This window comes from Polypterus senegalus, chromosome 12 (assembly GCF_016835505.1).
Source record: "Polypterus senegalus isolate Bchr_013 chromosome 12, ASM1683550v1, whole genome shotgun sequence".
Classification (NCBI taxonomy): domain Eukaryota; kingdom Metazoa; phylum Chordata; class Cladistia; order Polypteriformes; family Polypteridae; genus Polypterus; species Polypterus senegalus.
In genome coordinates, this window is record NC_053165.1 from 31356392 (window position 1) to 31384186 (window position 27795).

General features: G+C 40.6%; 2 protein-coding genes across 2 annotated transcripts in view; one reads left to right on the plus strand and one right to left on the minus strand.

The window, feature by feature from the left end:
* tmem91 (transmembrane protein 91) lies at positions 1-26261 on the plus strand. The gene is made up of 4 exons (XM_039772359.1): positions 1-82; positions 425-866; positions 5897-6040; positions 25764-26261. The coding sequence occupies exons 2-4, from the start codon at positions 570-572 to the stop codon at positions 25917-25919; spliced, it is 597 nt and encodes a 198-aa protein (XP_039628293.1). The 5' UTR covers positions 1-82; positions 425-569; the 3' UTR covers positions 25920-26261.
* A 30-nt stretch (positions 26262-26291) lies between these two features.
* The window catches only part of exosc5 (exosome component 5), a 25116-nt gene continuing 23612 nt past the window's right edge, over positions 26292-27795 (minus strand). Inside the window, exons 2-6 of the mRNA XM_039772357.1 lie at positions 27504-27617; positions 27198-27319; positions 26952-27092; positions 26778-26867; positions 26292-26485 (exon numbers count right to left, since the gene is read on the minus strand). Coding sequence (XP_039628291.1) covers positions 26393-26485; positions 26778-26867; positions 26952-27092; positions 27198-27319; positions 27504-27617 — 560 coding nt within the window. The 3' untranslated portion in view covers positions 26292-26392. The remainder of the gene's footprint in view (positions 26486-26777; positions 26868-26951; positions 27093-27197; positions 27320-27503; positions 27618-27795) is intronic.

Below are 27795 nucleotides of genomic sequence, written 5' to 3' on the forward strand. Positions count from 1 at the left end.
CTTTTGGGCTCATCTGAACTACAAGTGGGTGGACAACTCTGAGTGGATCAACAAGAAACTGGCTACCTTTCCGGGACCATGGGTAAGTACAGTAGGGACCTTTATCATGGCAGTCATGCAACTTTGGTGTATTGCATGAGATCAAGTGCCAGTTCATGTTTGACCTGACAAGTGTGCGAGCACTGCTTGTTTTACCTTGCTGTTGCTTGATGTCCAGCCTTTGGTGTCAACGTCTTTGAGTCATTTACTTCATTTGCTTAATTTCAGGACCCTGGCTCTCCATCAGCATTGAAGCTGCATGAATGATGTGCTCTTTTACTTATCCCCTACCTGTATGATTGATTTTTCTTTTGCATTAACAGAGTTATGTTCTCCACATCATTTCATTTTTCACCCTCTTTTCCTCTGCTGCATTTTCTCGTAGATGATAACATGCCTAAATCCTTCAATGACAGGAGCCACATGAGAAAGTACACCACCACCATGCCATGTTAGGCTTGAATCACCAGATTTATGCAAGGAAGGCCAAGTTCCATTTCCGAAGAGCCTATTAGCTTTGTCTCTTGATCATGGAGTCTCAGGAGGAGCTACATCATCCTTTGCTGACCAACAGCCTCAGCTCTGAAAGCTGGCTGTCTATGGTGAACCATTCCACCCAGTTGCTGGACCCAGATTCTCTGCCCCACAGCCTGGAATCCTTGTACCTAGCTGCCTGCTCTAGACTACAGCACAAGGAGGACCCAGAGAATACCTATGTAGATCTTGTTGAAGGACAAAGCACAGATGTGCAGATTCACAGAACAGGACAGAGCATCCATAGTGTCAGCTATGGGATGGAGGAAGAGGAATTGGTCCCTGCCTGTGAGGTAAGAAACCATCTTATGATTATTTAGTCATTTCTAGAAAATTTCTCCCTGAACTAGAATCTCAAAACTTGTTTACGTAGCTTGAAGAGAGAGAGATCTGCACCCTGCACCATATGTGTCACATATGCACCTTTAGCAGGTGGGAGTAAACAGTAGAAGGAACAGCCGTCTAACTCTGGAGGCCAAGTTACTCCTATCCCAGAAATGAAGAATAATGATTTATTATTAGATGTATTGGAATTTCATTTGTTAAAATAAACGACAGATGAAAGCGTTAGAACTTAGGAGAGTAACTATAGCACAGGTGATGGGGTACTCTCAGCTGATCTGATTAACCCCACGTTCCCTTCCCAGCTCCTGCCTGACTACAAGGTTTGTATTAGCAACCAGACTCATTCTGCTACTACAGCAGACACCCAAGTTATGCCCAGCTTGAAGCTCCCACTGCCAGCTTCCACAGTAAAGCCTCCGCCTGTCAGTACATACAGCTAAATAATTTATAAGAAAAACCTTTCTGAAGAAAAGGTGCTGGGAGGTAAACAGCAGACAGTGCACTCACTTCATTGCCCAATGGGCGGCTTCTCACAACTCTCATTAAATATTAATAAGATGATGGTTATTTTTCAGACTCTAGCACTCCAAGCTTGGTGACAGGGAAGCTTTTCCAAAGGCATAAAACCAAAAAAAAATTTCCCCATTGACTGGAGTGACAGTCAGAAAGCTGATCTGCAGAATGAATAAGGGTCGGCAATTTACAGACATAGCCATATCTTGTAGAGGTTACTAAATCATAACCAAGGTCTGAGAGGTCTCCAAAGTGTACCTGGCAATAATATGAGGCTTAATTGATTTAACAGGGTGCTCCAGAGAGTAAGAATAGCTAAACTGGGGTTTTCATCCCAGTTTGCTTTCAGGGTTAGGCCCTGATCTAGAAAATGACATTTATTTTGGACATTGCTTAGTAAACTCAATCCTCATTATCAACAGGGATTGCGCACCTGGAAAATCCTGTGGAAACGGAAACTGCAAATAGTGAAACATTGATAATATGGGGAAAATGGGCTCAGGTTCTGGTGGGACGCCTGCTATTGGGTGTGCAACTGGCTTGGGACAGGTTTGGGTGGACACACTGGCCTTCCGCTCTCACCCTTGCAGGTTCACCTTGTTATGACTTGTACTTCCTCTAATGTCAAGTGTCAGGTTCAGTCTTCTTCGTGCCACTCTGCCACAGGTCATGAGCGACCATAGCAGGGCTGATCCAAGGACCTCACTAAACCATTAATTGGTAGTGGCAACAGGCTGTGTGTACAAAAGGCAAGTACTTAATCATTGTGATATTACTGGGAATTCCTCATCCTGGTTTCCATCACAAATGGAGTTTAATGACTTACCCATGGCTCTTGGTGATAGGTAGACACACATTGGTCCATTCATAGTATTGCAAGTTTAGCCCCTGACAGTTACGGACACCACAGACCCGTTATTGCTCAATCTCATGTTTTGACATTTCATGATAGGCATCATGGAATTTGTGTTTGTGCTGTCACTGGCTCTGAATAGACATGAATGAACCATGAATGCCCCCAAATTGGGCAACACTTTTGTAACAGATAAGCAAATCAGTATAGGATACCGAGGATTTACTGTAAGCACATGTTGAAGGATATCCCAGCCATAAATTACATTACATGTACTTATTTGTCTGACACCTTTCTTCAAAGCAAATAATGCCATTTATGATACAATTGGTTACATTTCGTTTGGTTTTCCAGTTGGAGTACAGGCAGGTCAAGTAACTTGCTTATAGTCACATGGTGTCAATAGCAGGATTTGAACCCATAACCTCATAGTTTGAAGTCCAAAGCCTTAATTACTACACCACACTGCCTGCCATAAATGTACAAAGAATGCACAGACCAAGTGTCTGGCTAGGTGGAGGAGGTAAAATATTCAGAAAAATCTCAGGCCGAAAAAGGCCAACCTTACCACAAGTGTTGAGGCACACTCAGATAGAATGTGCATAGGTGGTCAACATTATCTACCCTGAGTGGGCTATTGTTAGGTGTTGGCGGTCTGAATATTAGGTTAGTAAGCAATGAAAAGGAACAGATGAACTTGAAGGAACCAATGGGTGTCCCTTTCCCTTTAACTCAGTGGTGACCAGATAGTGTGATGGCATATATTCTCCTGGGGCCTCATGTATAACGCCGTGTGTAGAACTCGCACTATAACATGGCGTAAGCACAAAAGCCGAAATGTGCTTACGCACAGAAAAATCCAGATGCAGGAATCTGTGCGTACTCCAACTTCCACGTTCTTCCGCTACATAAATCCCGATCAGCGTGAAAACTAACGCTTGTGCACGCGCATTATGTAACGCCCCAAATCCTCCCAGAATTACGCCTATTTGAATATGCAAATCAATATAAATCGCCCTTAAGCGCAGCCTTCTGTGAAAAGACAATGGGAAAAGCACGGGAAAATATAAGAATTTCAGCGAATACCAAGTGGAGGCAAAGGAAAAACATACTATTTGTTCAAATAAGCCGTGGTATAATCAACAAAAGGAAGTTGATCGAGTGGCATAGCGTGTTGGAGAAACATAAAAGCTCACATCCACAAAATCGCACAGTGCCGGAAATAAAAAGAAGTCACATATCAAAGTCGCCGTGAAAAGCCGAGTTGTAAGCCCACTGTCTGAGTGTCATATGAAAGCTTATTAGGGTACAGAGAAAAAGGCACACGGTGGGGAAAAAGCACGAAATGTCAACTTCAATCTCGACATTTCCACTTTAATCACGTAGTTTATTTTGTCATTAAAGTAGAACATCATAAAATTCATCTTAAAATTGTTTAATTAACCAGTTTCTAAAATCACATCGTAATTAAAGTAGCACGTTAAATGCTTTGTTTTGTATTTGATCTTCTATGTGCTCTATGTGTGTGAATCACTACTTGCTTTTTAAACCGGCTCTCTTCCTCCAACTGGACACAGAGTCCATTACATTCGTGATATTACAGCTCTCTGAATAACTAAAATACTGAGATGTATACGTGATGTCATTTTCATGATGATAGGAGTTAAAGCACGTTATTAAACATGTTTCACTTCGATGAAATAATTTATTGCAGCAGTACTCAGGGCGGCTCTAGGCTTGTGGTGGCACTGGGCAGGGAAGAATCGGTGGCTCCTTCGCCGCCAATGTCATGCACGGTGGATGGCCACGTATGTTGCAGACACTAGCCGCCTCGTGCTCATGACACAAGCATTTAACTTTTGCGAAATTTGTCGCTGCGTTTTAGCTGTGTTGTTATTTTATCTTTCTGTTTTATATTCAATATATATTGGCGAGCCGTCACTGCAGTCAGTGCTTTTCTTTCCCAAGTAACCGATCGCCATACAATCAGCTCTGTAATAGACGTTAAGCCATCTGTAAGCTTAGCGCCGATTCTTCAAAACGTTTAAAGAACATTGAAATATCTTCGTAGTACATGTTTAATTATTCTATCCTTAAAGACACTCCCAGTGAAGAATATAGATTATTTAAATGAAGTTAAAGTTTTATCTGTATAATTTAACAAACATATTTTGCTGCATTTCACCTTAAAAATGATATCGTCATCATATGTAAATACGCTTTATAAAGTGGCTCAGGTTGTGCGATATTATAACTATAGTGCAAGTTTACAGTGGGGTGATTGTACTTATAAGTACAAACAGTTCTACAAGGAGCACTTGATTGGCTGCATTTAAAGTTCTTGGGATTAAACTGTTTTGAACCGCGAGGTCCGTACAGGAAAGGCTTTGAAACTTTTGCGTGGCAGAGACAGCGTGTGCTTAATGCCGTATACCGATAATTCTCTTTCCGATCAGCTGCTGCTGTGATTCACACTCAGATACAGTGATATAAATACTCCGAGTGGTGCAGTGAGAGAAATATGGAAAAAGATGATCCGCTGTGGCAACTCCTAACGGGAGGAGCTGAAAGAAGAAGAAGAAGAAGAAGGAGAAGTGAGAGTAACAACGCTAAAGCAGTTATGGTATTTGGAATACTATGGCTGTTCCCTGGACCATTATATTGTTACGAGTTAATTACAATCAGATGCATTACACTAATAAACAATATGCGGTTAGTTTCTGTGTATTTATAAAGCCGCGTCATGAAAATAATGAGTAATCACACAAGAACAGTACCATTGCTTTGACGCTGGGTGCCGCCAGTTTGCAAAACCGAGCGGAGAACTTGCGTACGACAAGACATGAGGTACCGTGGAAAAGTGCGTGGCTTTACGCCAAGTGTAGGTTTTATACATTGCGATTTGAACGTGGAAAAGTTCTTACGCAACATTTCTGTGCGTACGCACCGTTTATACATGAGGCCCCTGGACCTTACTTAGTCAATTTTGACCCTTGGAAATTCATTATAAGCAAACATTAGGACTGGACATAAAAAATCACTAGTCCAAATATCTTGCTTTGTACAAAACCAGAACACAACAAAGTCCAAAAAGTGTCTGAAAAAAAACTGGGCTTGAAAAACAACAGGAAACAGAGTAATGGGGGAGAGTGTAATGAGAGAGGGAGATATGAAGTACCCAGGGTCAGGAGAGATGAACGTACTGTTACACTGGCTTCATCCCTTGCCAGAGAAAGACTCTGAAGAGAGGCAAGGCATTTGTTATTTTATGCATTTACTACTGTGTACCTTTCTGTAATCCACTCCCTTAGGGTTATTTCTTTATTTGGTGGCCTGGTTTTCACCATGCTGAGGTACTGTTCTATCTGCCTATGAATGCTTTTTGTGTGTCTGCTCACCATGATTGCCATAAAAGAAAAAACTGTACCATGGACAACCTCCAAATTTTATGCAAGAAGCAGCACAAACAGCTCAACGTAGAACATTGTTGCTCATCATTTACTGAGTGCTATTGTCCAAAATTTACTTCAAAATACATTTCTATACTTGGTATATCCCAGCACATCTATCCAAAGGGTTTTCCTAACCCACTGACATGTCTATGTCCCACAGGATTTCTCAAGTGAGTGCAGTGAGACGGACAGTGAGAGCAATTTCTCTCTTATGATTCCTCAAGACTACGTGGGACTGGCTGTTTTCTCAATGCTCTGTTGCTTTTGGCCGCTGGGCATTGCTGCTTTCTATCTGTCACAAAAGGTGAGTGTGGTCTTTGTTTAATTAAGAAACAACATGATGAATGGCAGTGATTTTACATTATTACTGACAGAATCCATACTGTGCAGATATTATTCCCCCCCTCCAGCAGGCTCTTCTACAAACCTCCACAACAGCCCTGAACTAGATTAAGTCAGTTTGAGTATGAATAAAAGAATGAAGTGCATGCTTTGGATTTCCAGTGACTGGCCTGAAGAATCAGAATGGCAGTTCTTCAGAACTTAACTTGTAAATAATACGTGAGCCTGTATGTTGGAATACAGAGGACCGTTCACTGTGTGGAGTCTATGTTTCCTTGTGTTAACAGAATATTTACAGGATAATCTTGTCCCACTGACAATTTAAAGATATGCATGTAAAGATTGTGCATGTTAAGCTAACTGGTGATCATAAATTCACTCCATATAACGTGTGGAAATTTAGGACTTTGCATCTCATAGTGTTATGATCGGTTTGTAAAATGAATTAAAGAAATAACCACAAACCTTAAAAAATACCTCACAAAGTGTGAAGATGTAGAATATCACACTGATTTTAAAGCAAGAAGTGGACCGAATGGACTTTTCAGTCTATGAATCTTGACAGCTGCCGTACCAAATGGAAAGTGTGACTGTATCTGAGAGAGGGAGAAAGTTATTAGCAGTAACAACAGAACCCACAGCCCCGATAAAGCTTTCTACAGGTTAGAAATACACCTGTCAGAATGTGAAAAACCAAAACACCAAGCACTTTACTATAACTTGTGAGCTTCTAAAGCGCTCTGACAGGATTTGAGGATTAGTAACAGATTGTGAGGGATTGAGTGCAGCCTTATGAGGACAGCACATCTCATTAAAGGTATTTTTTCAACATATTGGTGGATTGCCAGTTTGTGGTCCTCCCCCCAAAAGAAATGCAGCATGCATGCACCTTCTGGTTCCCCCTGAACATTTCAAAGCCTGGCACTTTTTTTTTCAGATTGGGATCACCACCTACAATTATTGACAATACACAGAAGTATTAACCCCCCAATCCATTCTGATGCCTTTCGTTCATTATAAATCCTTTCAGTTTCCAGGCTTTCCTATCAGTATTAAGTCTCTTATTTTAGTCAAAATCATATCTGTGCTGACTAAAATGTCAGCTAGGGCCAGATTATAGTTACAAGCTTTTAAACATCTTCAGGTTTTACTGGAGTTTAGGAGTTAGAAACAGGTCAAATTAAGGAGTCAGGTCTGTTCAGTAAAATTCAATTGACGCTTATTCCTGTAGAAGTAGACAAATGAGATGCCTGTCTACTTCAGGCAGCTCTCACAAACACAGACAAAGCAACATCTGTCTGCTTGTGTTGCATTACCATCTGAAAAATACCCACAAATGGTGGGAGATCATGAACCAGAAGAAATCCTGCTTAGAAGAACAATCATTTCCAAACAATCATTACATCACCCAAAATTCATGCATGTTATTTACATCAATGAGAACACTCCATATTGCATTTGAATTCATTCCATCTTAGAAATATTAAAAGAGATTTAAGTTTAACTTTTTCTAACTAAGAATTAAGATTGACATCAATGCTTGCTGTACGGCGGCAAATGGTTTCCCAGTTTTGACACTCACTTCTTCCTACATTTCAAAGACTTTCTGAATCCGTTCAGTTGTTGACAATGGACACGTGTGCACGGTGTAGCAAATATTTACAAAACAGGCATGTGAGGAACACCCTTTACTGTAAAATAAATGTACATGTGCATTTGCTTTCTGGGCCTTTATATATGAAAGAATTTCTACATACCAATATCATGTATGGTATCATCTGAATATATTATAAGAATCAGGACCAGAACAGATCATTCTGCCCACCAAAGCTCACCGGTCATGTCCACTTAATGTTTCCTTGATAATGTGTATGGTACGTCTCTGTGTGAAGGAAAACTTCCTAATGTTTGTATGAAACTTACCCTTAAGTTTCCAACGATTCCCCGTTCTTCTTGAGGAATTCATTTTAAAATAACAGTCTAGATCCACTGCACTAATTCTTTTTATAATTTTAAACACTTCAATCATGTCACCTCCTATTCTCCTTTTGTTTACCCTGTAAAGGCTCAGCTCTTTTAATCTTTCCTCATAAGTCAACCCCTGTAGCCCTGGAATCAGCCTAGTCGCTCTTCTCTGGGCTTTTTCTAGTGCTGCTATGTCCTTTTTGTAGCTTGGAGACCAAAACTGAACACAGGACACCAGATGAGGCCTCACCAGTGTGTTATAAAGCTTCAGCATAACCTCCTTGTAATTGTACTCCACAGATCGTGCTCTATAACCTGACATTCTGTTAGCCTTCTTAATGGCTTCTGAACACTGTCGGGAAGTCGATAGCTTAGAGTCCACTATGACCCCTAAATCCTTCTCATAAGGTGTTCTCTCAATTTTCCGACCGCCCATTGTGTATTCCAACCTAACATTTTACTTCCTATGTGTAATACTTTACATTTACTGACATTAAATTTCATCTGCCCAAGCATATATGCTGTAAAGTATTATTTTAGTATCTATTAGCTTGGGAACTTGTACTTTTCAGGTTATCTCATCAATAACATTAAACAGAAAATCAGAAAAGGATTGCAGCCTTAAAGTGGCCACATCCCATACTGTAATGAAGGGGTTCTCAACTCAGGGGCTCAGTAAACCTTTAAAGGAGCAGCAAGATAAATGAAAATAATAACGAAATAGCTGTAGAAGTCACTAAAAAACCAAGCCACTGAAACACTGTCAAACTAATCTATGTAAAGTAGATTGTTTTATCAAAAAATTCAAAATACTGTAGCATCTCAGCCAGGATGCTGCATTGCTGCCTTGGCAAAAGTGGAACTGACAAGGGAGGTGGAGAGCTGTCTGTCATGTAAATTAGCACAACATGCAAAAGACTGACATGGAGATGAAAAAAGAAGTTGCATCACGATCTGGTGAAATAAAAATGAAGGGCTGGGCTAGAATGGGAAGCTTTGCTTTTGGAACGGTGTCAGGTGCGGTGGTGAGCATGTCAACTGGATTAAACGGTGTGCAGTCCAGGGAATTTCTGCCTGCACAGAAGAGAGAGGTGGTGTTGTTGTTGACTGCGCAGTGGCACGAAAACCTCTGGGTTTACAGGTGGAGAGCGAAAGGAGATGATGGCGGTGTGACTTCAGCAACACACCAGCCAGAAAACAATAAGTAGAAGAGAAAGCTTTGGTAGGTAGGACACCCTTCGCAGCCAGAACAGTGAGAGGATTATGGTTACATGTAAATAGTTTCCCAGTTTGCTCCTTTAATTATTGCCTAAGTTTTGCAATTGTTAAATAAACCATGTCCTGCAACCAGTTTCTTGATCCATTTCATCTTCTCTTCAAGCCAAGAACTGGTTTGCTGCAATGTGTTACATGCAGCGCACAATGACTGTTAGTTCTGTCAACCGCCCCCTTTAATATTAGTTTCGTATATACTGTAACTATAGTAATAATCTGTAGTTAGAATGGGCATGGGCTGTTTGTGATGACCCAACAAAAAAAAATGAAAAGAAGGTGACACTTCTCACTGTCATAAAAACATTCAGTATTTTAGCATGAAACCAAATATGAGACAGTCTCATGAAGGAGATGCTAAATTGAATTTACACATGGTGCTGCTGTGCTCACTTTTTAAAACTACACAGATGTGAGGATTGGCCGTCTGTCTACGCCTAACCCGATTGCTTCGACCTCCCTGTGTGATGCTTTTGTCTTTTCCACTGAAGTGATTGTTGTATGTGGAGAGAAAATGTATTTGCATTTCCAGTTGTGCTAAACGTGGCTATCGCTGGTGGAAAAGCTCCAGTGCTGAATCCAGAGGAAAACAAAGTAACGTCTGAAATTTAAGTTAATAAATATCTGCAGCAAAAAGTAATTTAAAAATTACTTTTCATTTATTTTTTTAGTAATACATAATAATATTGTATCATTAATATTATATTAGTACTAATTTAAGAAGTAATAATTGTGCCAAGAGAATAGTGAGCAGCTTTTGCTGTTATCAGAAATATCTGCAGTGACAAATTCTATATTTCAGTAATTAATGCTTCATCTTCTTCTTCTTGCTCCCGTTAGGGGTTGCCACAGTGGATCATCTTTTTTCATATCTTCCTGTCTTCAGCATCTTGCTTTGTCACACCCATCACCTGCATGTCCTCTTTCACCACATCCATAAACCTTCTCTTGGGCCTTCCTGTTCTCCTCTTGCCTGGCAGCTCTTTCTTTAATTCTTAAGACATTTTAAGTTTCATTTTAAGTTATGATTAAAAAAATAATGCTCTAATAAAATAAAAAATGCATAGTAATTAAATGTAAATGTAAAATGAGTAACAAATTAAAAATAGCCTGCCTTAATGCTAGAAGTATCAAAAATAAAACAAGTGAGTTGGAGTTGAATGTACCAGAGCATAATTTTGATATTATAGCAATAATAGAAACTTGACAAAATAACAAAGATGGTGTTGAGTATAACATAGAGGGATACACATTTTTAGCAAAGATAGACAGAGGATGTGGGGTTGCTGTTGATGTCAAACAGAATTTAAATGCAATTCCTCTTCAGTTGGACAATGAGTCCCATCTTAGTGAGGACATCTGGCTTCGTTTGGAATGCATTAGCGAAAGAGGCCTTATTTTAGGAGTGTGTTATAGACCATCCAATGCAGACAGTAATTTCAATGCACATCTTTTTGGTAATATTAAAAAGGCAAGTTACAGGGGGGTATTATTAGTCATGGGGGACTTTAACCAGCCGAATATTAACTGGGATAACCTTGCAAATTAACAGGAGACATGATTGAAGTGTTTAAAATTATAAAGGGAATTAGCCCAGTGGATCAAGACTGTTATTGTAAAATGAGTTAAACAAGAACACATGGACACAGTTGGAAACTTGTTAAGAGTAACTTTTAGAAGTAATCAGTGACTGTTTTTTAACACAGCATGTTAAAGCACCAACATGGGGTGAAGCCTGTCTGGATTTTGTATTTTGTAATAATCGGGATAGAATTGCAGGTGTAGAGGTGATTGAACCACTAGGGTCAAGTGACCATAAAATAATACAATTCTTAGGGTTTTGGAAGAGTACAGATGCAAAGACTGAAATTGTTAAGTTGAACTTTGGTATGGCAAATCTGAAGCAAATGCGACAATGTCTAAGGAGGATAGACTGGAATAAGCTTTTAAGTGTGGAGACAGTCAAGTAGCAGTGGGACAGGTTTAAAAATGTTTTACATATAATGTAGGGCAGGTAGATATCTAAATTTGGAATTAATAGGAAACTTAAAAAAAACTCTGCAGTAGGTTAATAAAAAATTGGAAAAAAGCTGCAATAAAAAAAAGCTGAATCTATACTAACAAAAGGCAAAGCCCTCACTGACTGACTGACTGACTGACTGACTCACTGACTGATCACTAATTCTCCAACTTCCCATGTAGGTAGAAAGCTTAAATTTGGCAGGCTTATTACAGCTTACTTACAAAAGTTAAGCAGGTTTCATTTCGAAATTCTATGCATAACGGTCATAACGGTCAACAATGTCCGCCATATTCAACTTTCTTATTGATGGCCCCATTTTCACGAAATTTGGTAGGCATCTTCCCTGCTCTAACCAAAACCAATGTACATACTTATTTCGGTGGTATGACGCCACTGTCAGCCGCCATATTGAACTTTCCAACGTCACTAATTCTCCAACTTCTCGTGTAGGTAGAAGGCTGAAATTTGGTACTTATTTCGGTGGTAAGATGCCACTGTCGGCCGCCATATTGAACTTTTAACGGAAACCGATGTACGTACTTATTTCGTTGGTATGACACCACTGTCGGCCGCCATATTGAACTTTCCAACGTCACTAATTCTCCAACTTCCCGTGTAGGTAGAAGGCTGAAATTTGGCAGGCTCATTCCTTACAGCTTACTTACAAAAGTTTAGCAGGTTTCATTTCGAAATTCTACTCGTAACGGTCATAACGGTCAACAACGTCCGCCATGTTGAACTTTTATATTTACGGCCCCATCTTCACGAAATTTGGTAGGTGGCTTCCCTAAGCTAACCGAAACCAATATACTTACTTATTTCGGTGGTATGACGCCACTGTCAGCCGCCATATTTAACTTTCCAACGTCACTAATTCTCCAACTTCCCATGTAGGCAGAAGGCTGAAATTTGGCAGGCTCATTCCTTACAGCTTACTTACAAAAGTTAAGCAGGTTTCATTCTATGCGTAATGGTCATAACGGTCAACAACGTTCGCCATGTTGAACTTACTTATTTATGGCCCCATCTTCTCGAAATTTGGTAGGCGGCTTCCCTGCACTAACCGAAACCAATGTACGTACTTATTTCGGTGGTATGATGCCACTGTTGGCCGCCATATTGAACTTTTCAACAGTCTTTGTTACTTATGGGCCCATCTTCAAGAAATTTGGTACACGGGTTCCCAACGCTAACTGAATCCTACTTATGTACATATATACGTCCATAGCCTGCAGCTCGGCCACTGTGTGAGGAGGCGTTGGGATGTGAGGTGGCGTTGGGTCCCCCATCCCAACGCCTCCCACGTTGTTGGCTGCCTGCCTATATAAGACCGTCCGTCGCTCAGGTCTCTACATTCTCTTCCTTGCTTCGCCACGGGAATCACGTCTCCCTACTGATAACTACAGCCTTTTTGTTTAATCCACGGCTTCTCCTCTTCTGTTTTATTGTTTATTACAATTATAGTTATTGTATAGGTATTTTAGACTTACTTTACATTTCTCAGGTACCCATTTCCTTTATCATTCCAACCCCCATTACCATGTCTATAGAGGTGATCACTATCGATCAAAGAACTGTCACTTACCGAGTGGTTTCCATGCCCAGAGATGGCACCTACCTTTTCCATTCTCTTTGTTACATATTGCACGACCATATCAGGCTCACTCTTGATATCCGGAGGAACATTGTGTCTTATGTATTGAATGACTGGGACAGGTTCAAGGTGTGGACTGATGATGGTACAGGAGATAATTATACTACACAGGAGCACTAGAAGAGTGAAATGCTTAAGCCCTTCACCTATGGTTCTGCATGTGAATTAATGGCTGCTGCTGAATTGTTCGGTTGTCGCATTCAAGTGTACCAAAATGGCCAAATATCTTACACCTTTCGACAACTGCCAATGCCTCTTAAACATCTAATATTCACAGGTGACGATTTCAGTAGTGGACACTTTGATGTTTATGAATGTTTAAACTCTCAAAAGCTGGATGTGATTTTATCGATGAAACCGGTTGTGTGCTTACAACGCTTGACAGATGCCGAATGTCACTTCAACACAACAAATCCTGCAAATACTGTCGTAATTGAAACAAACCATGAAACTGATTAAAGAGTAAGCTCAGCGCACAGCTTGGTCATGTTACAACCGGAGGGCCGAACTGACAACATGATATACAAAGAGATCCTTAACAAATAATTATTGGCATATTTTCCCTCAGTTTAAAATGGTTTAATTTTCTTCTTAATAAAAATTTTAATGCAGTACTTCGCCACTGCGAAGCGCGGGTATTTTGCTAGTAAGGTGTATAAGACCCAGTCCCAAAGGTATCACATCCTAGTGAGCTGAATGACTTCCGGCCTGTCGCTCTGACATCACATGTTATGAAGACCATGGAGCGGCTGCTGCTTCACCACCTGAGGCCACAGGTCCACCACGCCCTTGACCCTCTGCAGTTCGCATACCAGGAGAAGGTGGGAGCAGAGGATGCCATCATCTAAATGATACACCGATCCCTCTCCCACTTGGACAGAGGCAGTGGTGCTGTAAGATTTATGTTTCTAGAACTTCTCTAGTGTCTTCAACACCATCCAACCTCTGCTCCTTAGGGACAAGCTGACAGAGATGAGAGTATATACATACTGTACCTGGTGGCATGGATCATGGACTATCTTACGGACAGACCTCAGTATGTGCGTCTTGGGAACTGCAGGTCTGACATTCTGGTCAGCAACACAGGAGCGCCGCAGGGGACTGTACTTTCTCCGGTCCAGACGTTAACATTATTCAAAGTTATTGTCAGTTTTTACCTGCATTTTACCACTCTTTAATATTATTTTTTATCAGTATGCTGCTGCTGGATTATGTGAATTTCCCCTTGGGATTAATAAAGTATCTATCTATCTATCTATCTATCTATCTATCTATCTATCTATCTATCTATCTATCTATCTATCTATCTATCTATCTAAGACTAATAGCTTCAATGTGAATCATAGGGCATATGAGAACATGAGGGCAACCATTAAGGAGGATATTAGGGAGGCTAAGACAGTTGGACAGGAACATAGCAGATAAGGCGAAGGACGACCCTAAAAGATTCTTTCAGTATTTTACTAGTAAAGGAACAGCCAAGGAGGAGGTGAAGTGCATCAGAAATAGTTAAGGTGAATAAAAATACAGAGAGTGAAACAGTGGATTATTTAAACTTGCATTTTTGTAAGTTTGTCAAAAGTGAGAAAATGGATAACCTCTCAGCGGTAAAAGAGAATTCTAAGGAGATAATGAGAGATTTGGAAATTGTAGAGAGAGAAGTACTGCTCAGATTCAATAGGCTGAAATCAAACAAATCACCAGGACTAGATAATATTTACCCTTGAGTTCTTAAGGAGGTGGGCACTGGGCAAATACATATTTAAAGTCTTGATGCATACTTTTAAGAAGTCAATGCACACTGGGTAAATTCTAAAGGATTAGAAAATGGCAAATATGATCCTGTTATATAAAAATGGTGACCAGAGAGATCCAAGAAAATATAGGCCAGTAAGCTTAATGTGCATCACAGGAAAACAAATGGAATGAATTACTAATGACAAGATTTAGCAATATTTGGCAAGAACAGGTGGTTTACTGAATACTTAGTATGGGTTCAGAAGAAGGAGGTCATGTTTTACTAACAAACTGGAATTCTACGAGGAAGCATCAGAAGGATTTGATCAAAGTGGAGCCTATGATATTATGTAGCTTGACTTTCATAAAGCATTTGATAAGGTGCCACATGAAAGGTTGGGCATCAAATTAAAAGAAGTGAGAGTTCAGGGTGATGTTTTTAGATGGATGCAAAACTGGCTCAGACAGCAGAGAGTTAAGGTGTGAGGAACGTCATCAGAATTGGCTGATGTTAAGAGTGGTGTTCCACAGGGGTCAGTGCTAGGGCCGCTGCTACAATGATCTTTAGGAATATAAGTAAAAAGCTGGCTAAGTTTGCAGATGATAAAACGACCAAAATAAGTGAATCAGCAGATATTCTACAATCCATTGAATGATTACAGAGGGGCTTGCACAGCACACAGACTTGGACAGATTTGTGGCAGATGAAATTTAATGTCAATAAATGTAAAGTATTACACATAGGAAGTACACTTAGGTAAACCTTATGAAGAGGATTTAGGAGTCACAGTGGACTCAACACTATTAACTTCCAGACAGTGTTCAGAATGTCAGGTTATATAGTGCCCTAATGTGTGGAGTGCAAGTCCAAGAAGGTTCTGCTCAAGATTTATAACACACTGGTAAGTCCTCATCTTGAATACTGGGGGCAGTTTTGGTCTCCAGGTTACAAAAAAAGACTAGCAGTGCTAGAAAAAGTCTGCAGAATAGCAACTAGGCTGATTTCAGGGCTACAGTGGATGAATTATTTAGAATGAATAAAGAGCTAAACCTTTTCAGTTTAAACCAAAGAAGATTAAGAGGAGACATGATAGAATAAAAAGTACATACAGTGATTTCCGGTTCGAATCCCGTACAAGCCAAAAGGGACTCTGCTCATTTGGGCACTAGAGCAAGGCCCTTAACCTGCAATTGCCGAGCGCTTTGAGTAGTGAGAAAAAGCGCTATATAAATGCAAAGAATTAAAAGAGTGGATAGTTTAAACTTGCATTATTGTAAGTTCGCCACAAGTGGATAACCTCCCAGCGGTAAGGTTAAGTGTTTAAAATTATGAAGGGAATTAGCCCAGTGGATCGAGACTGTTATTGTAACATGGGTTAAAGAAGAACAAGTGGACACAGTTGGAAACTTGTACAAACATTAGGAAGTTTTTCTTTACACAGAGAACCATAGACACTTGGAATAAGTGACCAAGTAGTGTGGTAGAAAAATTAAATGGAAAGGACTGGAGAGCTCTGTTGGGTTGAATGGTTTGTTCTCGTCTAGATTGTTCTAATTTTTAATTAATAAAAACATACCGGCTATTTGTGAAACGGGTTATTAATTTTGCATTATGCTTTAAAATTAATGCAGGGTAACGGTTGAAGCAGCGGAAATAGTGTTGTTAATAAGTCTAAGTTCAAAAACAAGAACCTTTGTCAAGATAGTAGTAAAAGTACAAGAGTGCAAATCCTCACGTATTGGTTTGGTCCACTTGGGGACCTTGGAGTAATACAGGTTGAGAACTAGTGCTGTAACTCACTGCTTAGAGTAGAATGCAGGGAACATCAGTAAAGATGCACTAGGATGATTGGCTGCATCCAATGCTAACTGACCTCAGCATCTAAAAATATAGCTTAGGAGACACAGTACAGTGGTATGCAAAAGATTTAAAATGTATGTTACTGTGAATAGTTAAGTGAGCAGAAGAAGAACTGATCGCCAAAAGGCACAAAATTAAATTGACACAATTCTTTAGTATTTTAAGCCAGTTTACATCCTTATTTTCATCATTCACAAGTACAGAATACCAAAAAAATTAAAAGGGCCTGAAGCAAAGGTTTGGGCACCCAACATGGTGTAAGAGGTAGCCTGGCCACAGACAGATATGACAACGCAGTGTCCACAACACACATGTTTATTCATATAAATATTTACAATTCTATTTACAATGCACAGTCCTTGGTTCCTTTGGCCGCCTCCACTCCTGTCTCACAAGATCTGTCCTTCTTCCACCCGACTCCGGCTCCCTGAATGGAGTGAGGTGGCCCCTTTTATCTGGCCCTGGATGTGCTCCAGGTGCCTGATGATGGACTTCCGGCTGCACTCCCCAGTGTGGCGGAAGTGCTGCCCTTGCACCCGGAAGCACTCTGGGCATAAACCATCTCTGGTCCGTCAGCACTTCCTGTTGTCCCAGAAGCGCTGTCCCCCAGGGAACAAGGACCGTCCAGGTGCTCAGAGAAAGGAAGTGCTGCTCTTCCGGTTCCTCCTTACTCCAGGCGTCCCAGCGGGGCAGGGTTCCTGGCCATCTATCACACTGGTCAGTACTTAGGAATACCCCCTTTGGCAAGTGTCATAGCTTGTAAAAGCTTTTTGTAGAGAGCTAAGCATCTTTCAGTTCTTATTTGGGGTATCTTACATTCCCTGCTCTTTTAAGAGCAATCCACAGATATTCAACAACGTTTAGGTTGGGAGACTGGTGGCCATAGCAAAACTATCAAATTACACCTCTTGAGGTACTCCATTATAGATTTTGAGGTGTGTTTTGGATCATTACCTTGTTGTAGGATGCAATCTTTTTTAACAGATAGTGTGATGTTTGCTTTTAGAATCTGCTTGTAATTATTTGAATCCATTCTTCCCTCTACAAATGACATGTTCCCTGTACCATTGGCTGAAACACAAATCCAAAACCTGATCGATCCAAACCCATGCTTAAGAGTTGGAGAGGTGTTCTTTTACTGGAATTTGGCACCCTTTGTTCTCCAAAAATACTTTTACACATTGTGACAAAAAGTTCAATTTTGACTTCATCAGTCCATAAGACTGGTTGCCAGAACACATCAGGCTTGTTTAGATGTTCATTTGCAAACTTCAGGCACTGAATTTTGGGGCTGTACCATGAAACTCATATTTTTGCTGGAAGAGTGCACCACCACTTCAGAGTCTGCTGAATCTTCCTAACAGTCAAAGGGGTTTTTATTTGTCTTTCTACCAACAGGAAGTTCTTTCAGAAAGTTTTCTTGGTTTTCCAGACCTCAGTTTGCCCACCACTGTTCATGTTAATTGCCTTTTCTTTATAAAATTACAAATGATAAAAACAACTACCTAAAATGCTTTGCTGCCTTCTTGTAGCCTTCTCCTGCTTTGTAAGAATCAAATTATTTTATTTTACAGCATGCTAGGCAGCTGCTTAGAGGAGCCCATGGCTGTTGATTGTTATAATAAGGTTTGAGGAGTCAGAGAATTTATACAGCTTTTTTTCACCATCTGGGGTTTCTAATGATGACTGTGAACATGCCATAGCCCTAATGAGCTAATTAAAGTCTGAGACCTTGGTAGAAGTTATCTGAGACCTCAGATATCTTGGGGTGCCCAAACCTTTGCACGGTGCTCCTTTCCTTTTTTAACTGTACAATCGTATAGAATTAACAACAAGAATAAAATCCTTTTAGCAAAAGCTATGGCAGATTAATAAATCTATTAGAGGAATCTGAAACAGTTGTTTGGGGTTTTAACAAGTAAAGAAACAATACACTTGGTTATATGTAACCAGTTACAGTAATCCCTCCTCGATCGCGGGGGTTGCATTCCAGAACCCCCTACGATAGGTGAAAAATCCGCGAAGTAGAAACCAAATGTTTGTATGGTTATTTTTATATATTTTAAGCCCTTAGAAACTCTCCCCCACAGTTTATAAATATTCTCCGCACAGTTATACAGTAAACCCTCGTTTATCGCGGTTAATCCACTCCAGACAGATAAATGAATTTCCATAAAGTAGGATTCTTTATTTATAAATCTAATATTTTCACAGTTGGGGCATAGAAAACCTGTTTACGACCTTCTAAATACGTTTTTAACATTATTAGAGCCCTCTAGACATGAAATAACACCCTTTAGTCAAAAGTTTAAACTGTGCTCCATGACAAGACAGAGATGACAGTTCTTTCTCACAATTAAAAGAATGCAAACATACAGTATCTTCTTCTTCAAAGGAGTGCACGGTCAGGAGCAGAGAATGTCAGAGAGAGAGTAAAGTAAACAAGCAAAAATCAATAGGGCTGTTGGGCTTTTAAGTATGGGAAGCACCGCGATAAAGCGGCCGCAATGAGGGGATCAATGTGAAGGTAGTCTTTCAGCATTTTTTACAGGCACCGTTCCGTATCTTCTAAACAAACAGCCCCTCTGCTCATACCCCCTCTGTCAGGAGCAGAGAATGTCAGAGAGAGTGAGAGAGACAGAGACAAGCAAACAATCAAAAATCAATACGGGCTGTTAGAGCTTTGAAGTGTGCGAAGCACCATGCGGGAAGCATATCGTATATCATTGAGGAGTTTTATTTAATACGTAATACGTGCTCTGATTAGGTAGCTTCTCAGCCATCCGCCAATAGCGTCCCTTGTATGAAATCAACTGGGCAAACAAACTGAGGAAGCATGTACCATAAATTAAAAGACCCATTGCCCACAGAAATCCGTGGACCAGCGAAAAATCTGTGATATATATTTAGATATGCTTACATTTAAAATCTGCGATGGAGTGAAGCCGCAAAAGTCGAAGCACAATATAGCGAGGGATCACTGTAATGACATAAAATGGAATTTAAATAAGAAGCTCCTTGAACAAAAGAGACAGTGACTGGAACAAGCTTTGTGGCGTGACATGCTATCCTGCTGGACATAGCCATCAGAAGATGGGTACACTGCAGTCACAGAGGGATGGACATGGTCAACAACAATACCCAGGTGGACTGTGGAATTTAAATGATGATCAGTTAGTACTAAGGGGCCCAACGTGTCCCCAGAAAATATCTCCCGCACCATTACACCACTACCACCAAACGCTGACCCACCATCCAAATGTCACAGCAGAAATTGAGACTCATCAGAGCAGGCAACATTTTTCCAATCTTCTATTGTCCAATTTTGGTAAGCCTGTGTGAATTGTAGCCTCGGTTGCCTGTTCTTAGTGAACAGGAGTCACCCCCCCAGTGTGGTCTCCTGCTGCTGTAGCCAATCCGCTTCAAGGTTCGACGTGTTATGTTCAGAGATGCTCTTCTGTATGCCCCAATTTTAACGAGTGGTTATTTGAGTTAGTGTTCTCTTTCTATCAGCTCGAACCAGTCTGGCCATTTTCCTCTGACCTCTGGTATCAACAAGGCATTGTCACCCAGAGAACTGCCACTCATTGGATAGTTTCCCTTTTTTGGACCATTCTCTGTAAACCCTAGAGATGGTTGTGTGTGAAAAATCCCAGTAGATCAGCAGTTCCTGAAATACTTAGACTAGCCTGTCTGGCAGAAACAACCATGCTATGTTCAAAGTCACTGAAATGACCTTTCTTCCCCATTCTTGGTTTGAACTTCAGCATGTCATCTTGGCAATGTCTAAATGAATTGAGTTGCTGCCATGTGATTGGCCGATTAGATATTTGCGCTAACAAGCAGTTGAACAGGCAAAATATTATAGATTCTTAATAAACAGAAAATGAAAAAGCTCCACACCCATTAACAAAATAGAAGAGATTTAAAAGAGGTAAAAAGATGCCAACAAAGCCATTAGGGAGGGACCTTGAAAGAATTCAGACGCCTTTACTTTTTTCACGTTTTACTATGTTGCAGTCTTGTACGACAATCATTCATATTCATATTTCTCCAAGATCAAGCAACACTCAACACCTACATGACAATGACAAAACTAATTTTAGAATACACAGTATTCACATCCTTTACTCAGTACTTCATTGAAGCCCCTTTGGCAGTGATTACAGCCTGGCGTTTTCTTGGGTACACAACAAGATTCATACACCTGGATTTTCTGCTATTCTTCTCTGTAGACACCCTCTACCTTTTTCGTGTTGGAAGGAGATCATCAGTAGATAGTTATTTTCTGGTCTCTTTAGAGATGTTTCATTGAGCTAAAGTTCAGGCTCTGGCTGAACCACTCAAAGATAAACCTAGAGTCTATCCTGTGTGGCCCTTGTTTTGTGCTTATGGAAGGAGAACCTTCAGCCCCGAGACACGTTTTTATTAAGGATTATCTCTGTACTTTACTGTTCAGTTTTCCCTCAAGCATATCTAATTTTCCAGTCCCTGCCACTGAAAAACAACCCCCCAGCAAGATGCTGTCACCTCCATGCTTCACTGCTGGAATGGTATTTATTACACAGGTGATGAGCAGCGCCTGGTTTTTCCCAAACATTACATCTTGGTTTTTTGCTTCTCACATTAAGAGTTCTTTAGGAGCCTTTTTGCAAACTCCAAGTGGGCTTCCACATGTTTTTTACTGAGAAGAGGCTTTTGTCTGGCTACTTTGTCATAAAGCCCATTATCAGTGGAATGTTGCAGTGACAGTTGTCCTAAGTGAATTTTCCTCTATCTCCAAACAGGTTCACTGGAGCTCTGGCCATTGGGTTCTTGGTTACTTCTCTTACCATGGCCCTTCTCCCATGATTGCTTTGCCTGTTCCGAGTGGGCAGCTCTACAAAGAGTCGTGGTTGTTCAAAACTTCTTCCATTTAAGAATTATGAAGGCAGCTGTGCTCTTGGGAATCTTGAATGCTGCACACGTTTTATAGCCTTCCTAAGATGTATGGCATAACACAACCCTGTTCCTAAGCTCTACAGGCACTTACTTTAACCTCATGGCTTTGGTTTTGTTGTTAAACATATTGTCAACTATTGGACCTTCTATAGGCAGGTGTGTGCCTTTCCAAATCATGCCTAATCAATTGAATTGACCACAGGTGGACTCCAAACAGGATGCAGAAACATTCTGGCAATTATCAATAGTATTGATCATTCACAGCAGGTGTTAATGTGACTTTTTGGTTTTATTATTTTGAATAAATTCACAAACATTTCTACAATTTTTGTTTCCCCTTTGGCATTAGGAGGTATTGAGTGTTGCATATGGGAAGAAAATTAAATTTAAATGATTTTAGAATAAGGCTGCAGCACAACACAAAGTGATGGGGTCTGCATACTTTCTCAATCCACTGTATGTACACAACTGAAGATTTAAAGTTGAAGAGTAACTGAAAATATTATTAAGAAGAGAATATGCTTTGTACTCATGCATACCCAAGATGCTTCAACAAGCAGAAGGTCAATTCATATGTGCAGTTAACAGATCACTGCCACAAAATATCCTAAGGTTCTTCAGTTGTGAGTGTACTGTATTTATATTGCATATGGGCCTACAATTCAAATGTTTGTTAGCTTCTGAGCATGTTCTATGTTCATTCTTGAGAGTGTTTTTCAGAGGTGGCTTATTAAAAAAATATTTTAGTAAAAAAAAAATCATGTTTCAGATATTGTGAGTTAACTAGATGGGTTGACATGCAGATTATGTGACACAAGTATTTCGAGATTTTGTTCCTAGATAGTTTTGATATTGTTTGCTGTTGTCCAGCATTGGCCACCACAGTTGCTCATTCTATCCTGACCTTAGATAAATATACCAGCCAAAAATACAATGACAGCAACATACCCAACCCTTTCTGCTTTTATATATATATATATATATATATATATATATATATATATATATACATACATATACAGTGGTGTGAAAAACTATTTGCCCCCTTCCTGATTTCTTATTCTTTTGCATGTTTGTCACACAAAATGTTTCTGATCATCAAACACATTTAACCATTAGTCAAATATAACACAAGTAAACACAAAATGCAGTTTTTAAATGATGGTTTTCATTATTTAGGGAGAAAAAAATAACCCAAACCTACATGGCCCTGTGTGAAAAAGTAATTGCGCCCTGAACCTAATAACTGGTTGGGCCACCCTTAGCAGCAATAACTGCAATCAAGTGTTTGCGATAACTTGCAATGAGTCTTTTACAGCTCTGGAGGAATTTTGGCCCACTCATCTTTGCAGAATTGTGTAATTCAGCTTTATTTGAGGGTTTTATAGCATGAACCGCCTTTTTAAGGTCATGCTATAGCATCTCAATTGGATTCAGGTCAGGACTTTGACTAGGCCACTCCAAAGTCTTCATTTTGTTTTTCTTCAGCCATTCAGAGGTGGATTTGCTGGTGTTTTTTGGGTCATTGTCCTGTTGCAGCACCCAAGATCGCTTCAGCTTGAGTTGACGAACAGATGGCGGACATTCTCCTTCAGGATTTTTGGTAGACAGTAGAATTCATGGTTCCATCTATCACAGCAAGCCTTCCAGGTCCTGAAGCAGCAAAACAACCCCAGACCATCACACTACCACCACCATATTTTACTGTTGGTATGATGTTCTTTTCTGAAATGCTGTGTTCCTTTTATGCCAGATGTAACGGGACATTTGCCTTCCAAAAGTTCAACTTTTGTCTCATCAGTCCACAAGGTATTTTCCCAAAGTCTTGGCAATCATTGAGATGTTTCTTAGCAAAATTGAGATGAGCCCTAATGTTCTTTTGCTTAACAGTGGTTTGCGTCTTGGAAATCTGCCATGCAGGCCGTTTTGCCCAGTCTCTTTCTTATGGTGGAGTCGTGAACACTGACCTTAATTGAGGCAAGTGAGGCCTGCAGTTCTTTAGACGTTGTCCTGGGGTCTTTGTGACCTCTTGGATGAGTCGTCTCTGCGCTCTTGGGGTAATTTTGGTGGGCGCCACTCCTGGGAAGGTTCACCACTGTTCCATGTTTTTGCCATTTGTGGATAATGGCTCTCACTGTGGTTCGCTGGAGTCCCAAAGCTTTAGAAATGGCTTTATAACCTTTACCAGACTGATAGATCTCAATTACTTCTGTTCTCATTTGTTCCTGAATTTCTTTGGATCTTGGCATGATGTCTAGCTTTTGAGGTGCTTTTGGTCTACTTCTCTGTGTCAGGCAGCTCCTATTTAAGTGATTTCTTGATTGAAACAGGTGTGGCAGTAATCAGGCCTGGGGTGGCTACAGAAATTGAACTCAGGTGTGATACACCACAGTTAGGTGATTTTTAACAAGGGGCAATTACTTTTTCACACAGGGCCATGTAGGTTTGGATTTTTTCTCCCTAAATAATAAAAACCATCATTTAAAACTGCATTTTGTGTTTACTTGTGTTATATTTGACTAATGGTTAAATGTGTTTGATGATCAGAAACATTTTGTGTGACAAACATGCAAAAGAATAAGAAATCAGGAAGGGGGCAAATAGTTTTTCACACCACTGTATATATACTGCTCAAAAGAATTAAAGGAACACTTTTTAATCAGAGTATAGCATAAAGTCAATGAAACTTATGGGATATTAATCTGGTCAGTTAAGTAGCAGAAGGGGTTGTTAATCAGTTTCAGCTGCTGTGGTGTTAATGAAATTAACAACAGATGCACTAGAGGGGCAACAATGAGATGACCCCCAAAACAGGAATGGTTTAACAGGTGGAGGCCACTGACATTTTTCCCTCCTCATCTTTTCTGACTGTTTCTTCACTAGTTTTGCATTTGGCTACAGTCAGTGTCACTACTGGTAGCATGAGGCGATACCTGGACCCTACAGAGGTTGCACAGGTAGTCCAACTTCTCCAGGATGGCACATCAATACGTGTCATTGCCAGAAGGTTTGCTGTGTCTCCCTGCACAGTCTCAAGGGCATGGAGGAGATTCTAGGAGACAAGCAGTTACTCTAGGAGAGCTGGAGAGGGCCATAGAAGGTCCATAACCCATCAGCAGGACCAGTATCTGCTCCTTTGGGCAAGGAGGAACAGGATGAGCACTGCCAGAGCCCTACAAAATGACCCCCAGCAGGCCACTGGTGTGAATGTCTCTGACCAAACAACCAGAAAGACTTCATGAGGGTGACCCAAGGGCCCCATGTCCTCTAATGGGCCCTGAGCTCACTGCCCAGCAGCATGCAGCTCGATTGGCATTCGCCATAGAATACCAGAATTGGCAGATGCACCACTGGTGCCCTGTGCTTTTTACAGATGAGAGCAGGTTCACTCTGAGCACGTGACAGAAGTGAAAGGGTCTGGAGAAGCCATGGAGAACATTATGCTGCCTGTAACATCATTCAGCATGAGCAGTTTGGTGGTGGGTTAATGATTGTGTGGGGAGGCATATCCATGGAGGGTCACACAGACCGCTACAGGCTTGACAAAGGCACCTTGGCTGCCATTAGGTATCAGGATGAAATCCTTGGACCCATTGTCAGACTCTATGCTGGTACAGTGGCTCCTGGTGCACGACAATTCCTGGCCTCATGTGGTGAGAGTATGCAGGCAGTTCCTGGAGGATGAAGGAATTGATACCATTGACTGGCCACCACACTTTCCTGACCTAAATCCAATAGAACACCTCTGGGACATTATGTTTTGGTCCATCCAATGCCACCAGGTTGCACCTCAGACTGTCCAGGAGCTCAGTGATGCCCTGGTCCAGATCTGGGAGGAGATCCCCCACAACACCATCTGTCATCTCATTAGAAGCATGCACCGATGTTGTCAGGCATGTATACAGGAACACAGGGGCCATACAAAGTGCTGTGTACAATTTTGAGTTGCTGCAATTAAATTTTGGCAAAATGGACTAGCCTGCCACATAATTTTTTCACTCTGATTTTTGGGGTGTCTTTGAATTCAGGGCTCTGTAGGTTGATCATTTTCATTTCCATCAAACGATGTGGCATCCTTTCGTTCCTAACACATTACCCAGTCTATATCAGTATAGATATCCAGGAGGATTACTTTTTCCCATTGAGATCTGATGTGTTTTCAAAGTGTTCCTTTAATTTTTTTGAGCAGTTTATATACACACATAGTCAAATCTATGTTTTCTTTTTTTCAGACTCACAAGGCCTCGGTGAAAGGAGACTTCAGTGGAGCGATCTCAGCATCACGCCAAGCTCTATGGTTGGCAGTCTTCTCCATTATCTTTGGTATCGTGACCTACATTAGCGCCATTGCTGTTCTTGTGTCATATCTTACTGGAAAACCACCCTAGATCATAAAGTGGGGAAAATGCTGATCATGAGTTTGAGACCTGCACCACATTTCTACACTTGGGCACACTATTAATAGAAAGAGGTCTTCATATGTCATGGCTCCCAGCCCCTTCAGAGTGCCTGAACCACAGAGCTTTCCATACCAAGTGTTGGAATGTAACAAGACAGTAAGCAGCCTTCAGATTTCCCAAAGGCACATATCCATCAGAAAAAGAGCTCACAGTTAACACTGTCTACAAAGCCTTTAACTATGCCAGACTGCAGAACAGGCTTAACTCCTATTTCCTTAAGGCGACAAAGAACACAAAAAACGAAGTAAAATGTGGTGTCTACTAAACATGCAGAAACACTTTTAGACTCAATTCAAGATATCAATCTGAGAAATTTATTTACAATAAAAACTATTATAAAAATACATTGATTTACTGGAAAAGACTACTATGAGCTTTGGTCTCGGTGCTCATCTAGGCTCTCAGGATTTGGAGTACCTACGTCCCACTGAGTCTCGATAGAACTGGAATATGCTCTCTGCTGCCTTCTGACAGATAGCAATGCTTTGGTGAAACTGTTGAAAAGAAAGACAAAATCAGTGAAGAAAGAAATAAAAACCTATCACATGTTGTGACCTTGATACTCCATGTAACCCAAATCAACCTGAAGGTGGCTGCAATACTTCACTTGATTTGAAGTGATGATAATAGTATAAGACATGAACAACTGGGTGCAAGGTGTCTCAATGAAGGCAGTTTATAATACCAAGTAAAGCAGGTTGTACAGTACATCCACAGTAGAGAGTGGCACATACTTTTTTAAAAAAAAAAAACAGTTTTAGGAGGAAAGTTTGCCAGATCTCTCACCTCTGCAGTGGTGAATGCTCCTTTTGTTGACGACATCATTACTTGACGCTCTACACTGTCAATTGCAAAGGTCAGCACAGCCCGACTCTCCTGGTCAATACAAAATTGAAGAGTGACAATAAACACTCACAAAACAACACTCTGTCAAGCAATGGATAAGAAGATTTTCCACACCTTCTCTTGCTTAGCTGTAGGGTCCAAGATGATGTTTCCATCCAAATCAATGGCACATGTAACTCCACAAAAGAGGCAGCGCATATTTAATCCTGCATCCATGGCTGCCATGCAGGCAGAATTTAGACAGCATGAAAGCAGCTTGGCAGTCAGCTAAGGAAAAATAAAAAAAGACCTTTGTGTTTTCCAAACAGCCCATTCACGCCATCAACAAGGCCAGTAGTCAGTTAGCCAGAAAAAGGATACAGAGCCATCATCATGAATGACTTGAAGAATCAATACAATGGACGTACGTGGGTGTAATGCAGTCAACAAAGCAGCTTCGCATGTTTCTCTAATAAACTGCTCACGACTACGTTCAGCCACACCTGTAACGCATCAACAGAACAAAGCAAAAAAACAGGAAAAAGGGTGTTTCAAAGAAGAAGAAGAATCGGACACTTGCATAGTCTATATGTCAGAACAAGACACAATCCACCCTAAGAAATTAATGTTCTACATAATTGTGTTTACTTGTGTTCAACACAGCAAACTCCAGTTGTCACTACTTGCCTGGCAGACCCACTTTGGGCTTCAAAATAACCTCTAGAGTTGCTCGGTCATAGCTTTCCTTGCTGACCTTTACCTCTGCTGGACCATAAATGCCCACCACCACAGTGGTATCTCCTAATAATAAAAAAATAAAATAAAAATATTAGCACAGACTTTAACATTAAATCAGGTTTAGCAAGACTTTCAAGAACCAAAGCAACAGACCCCTCTGATGTTTCTGTTCTTCTTCCCATGATAGCCTTTGCCTCATTTTCCTCAACTCCTTCAGTTTTTAAACTTCTCACACATTTGT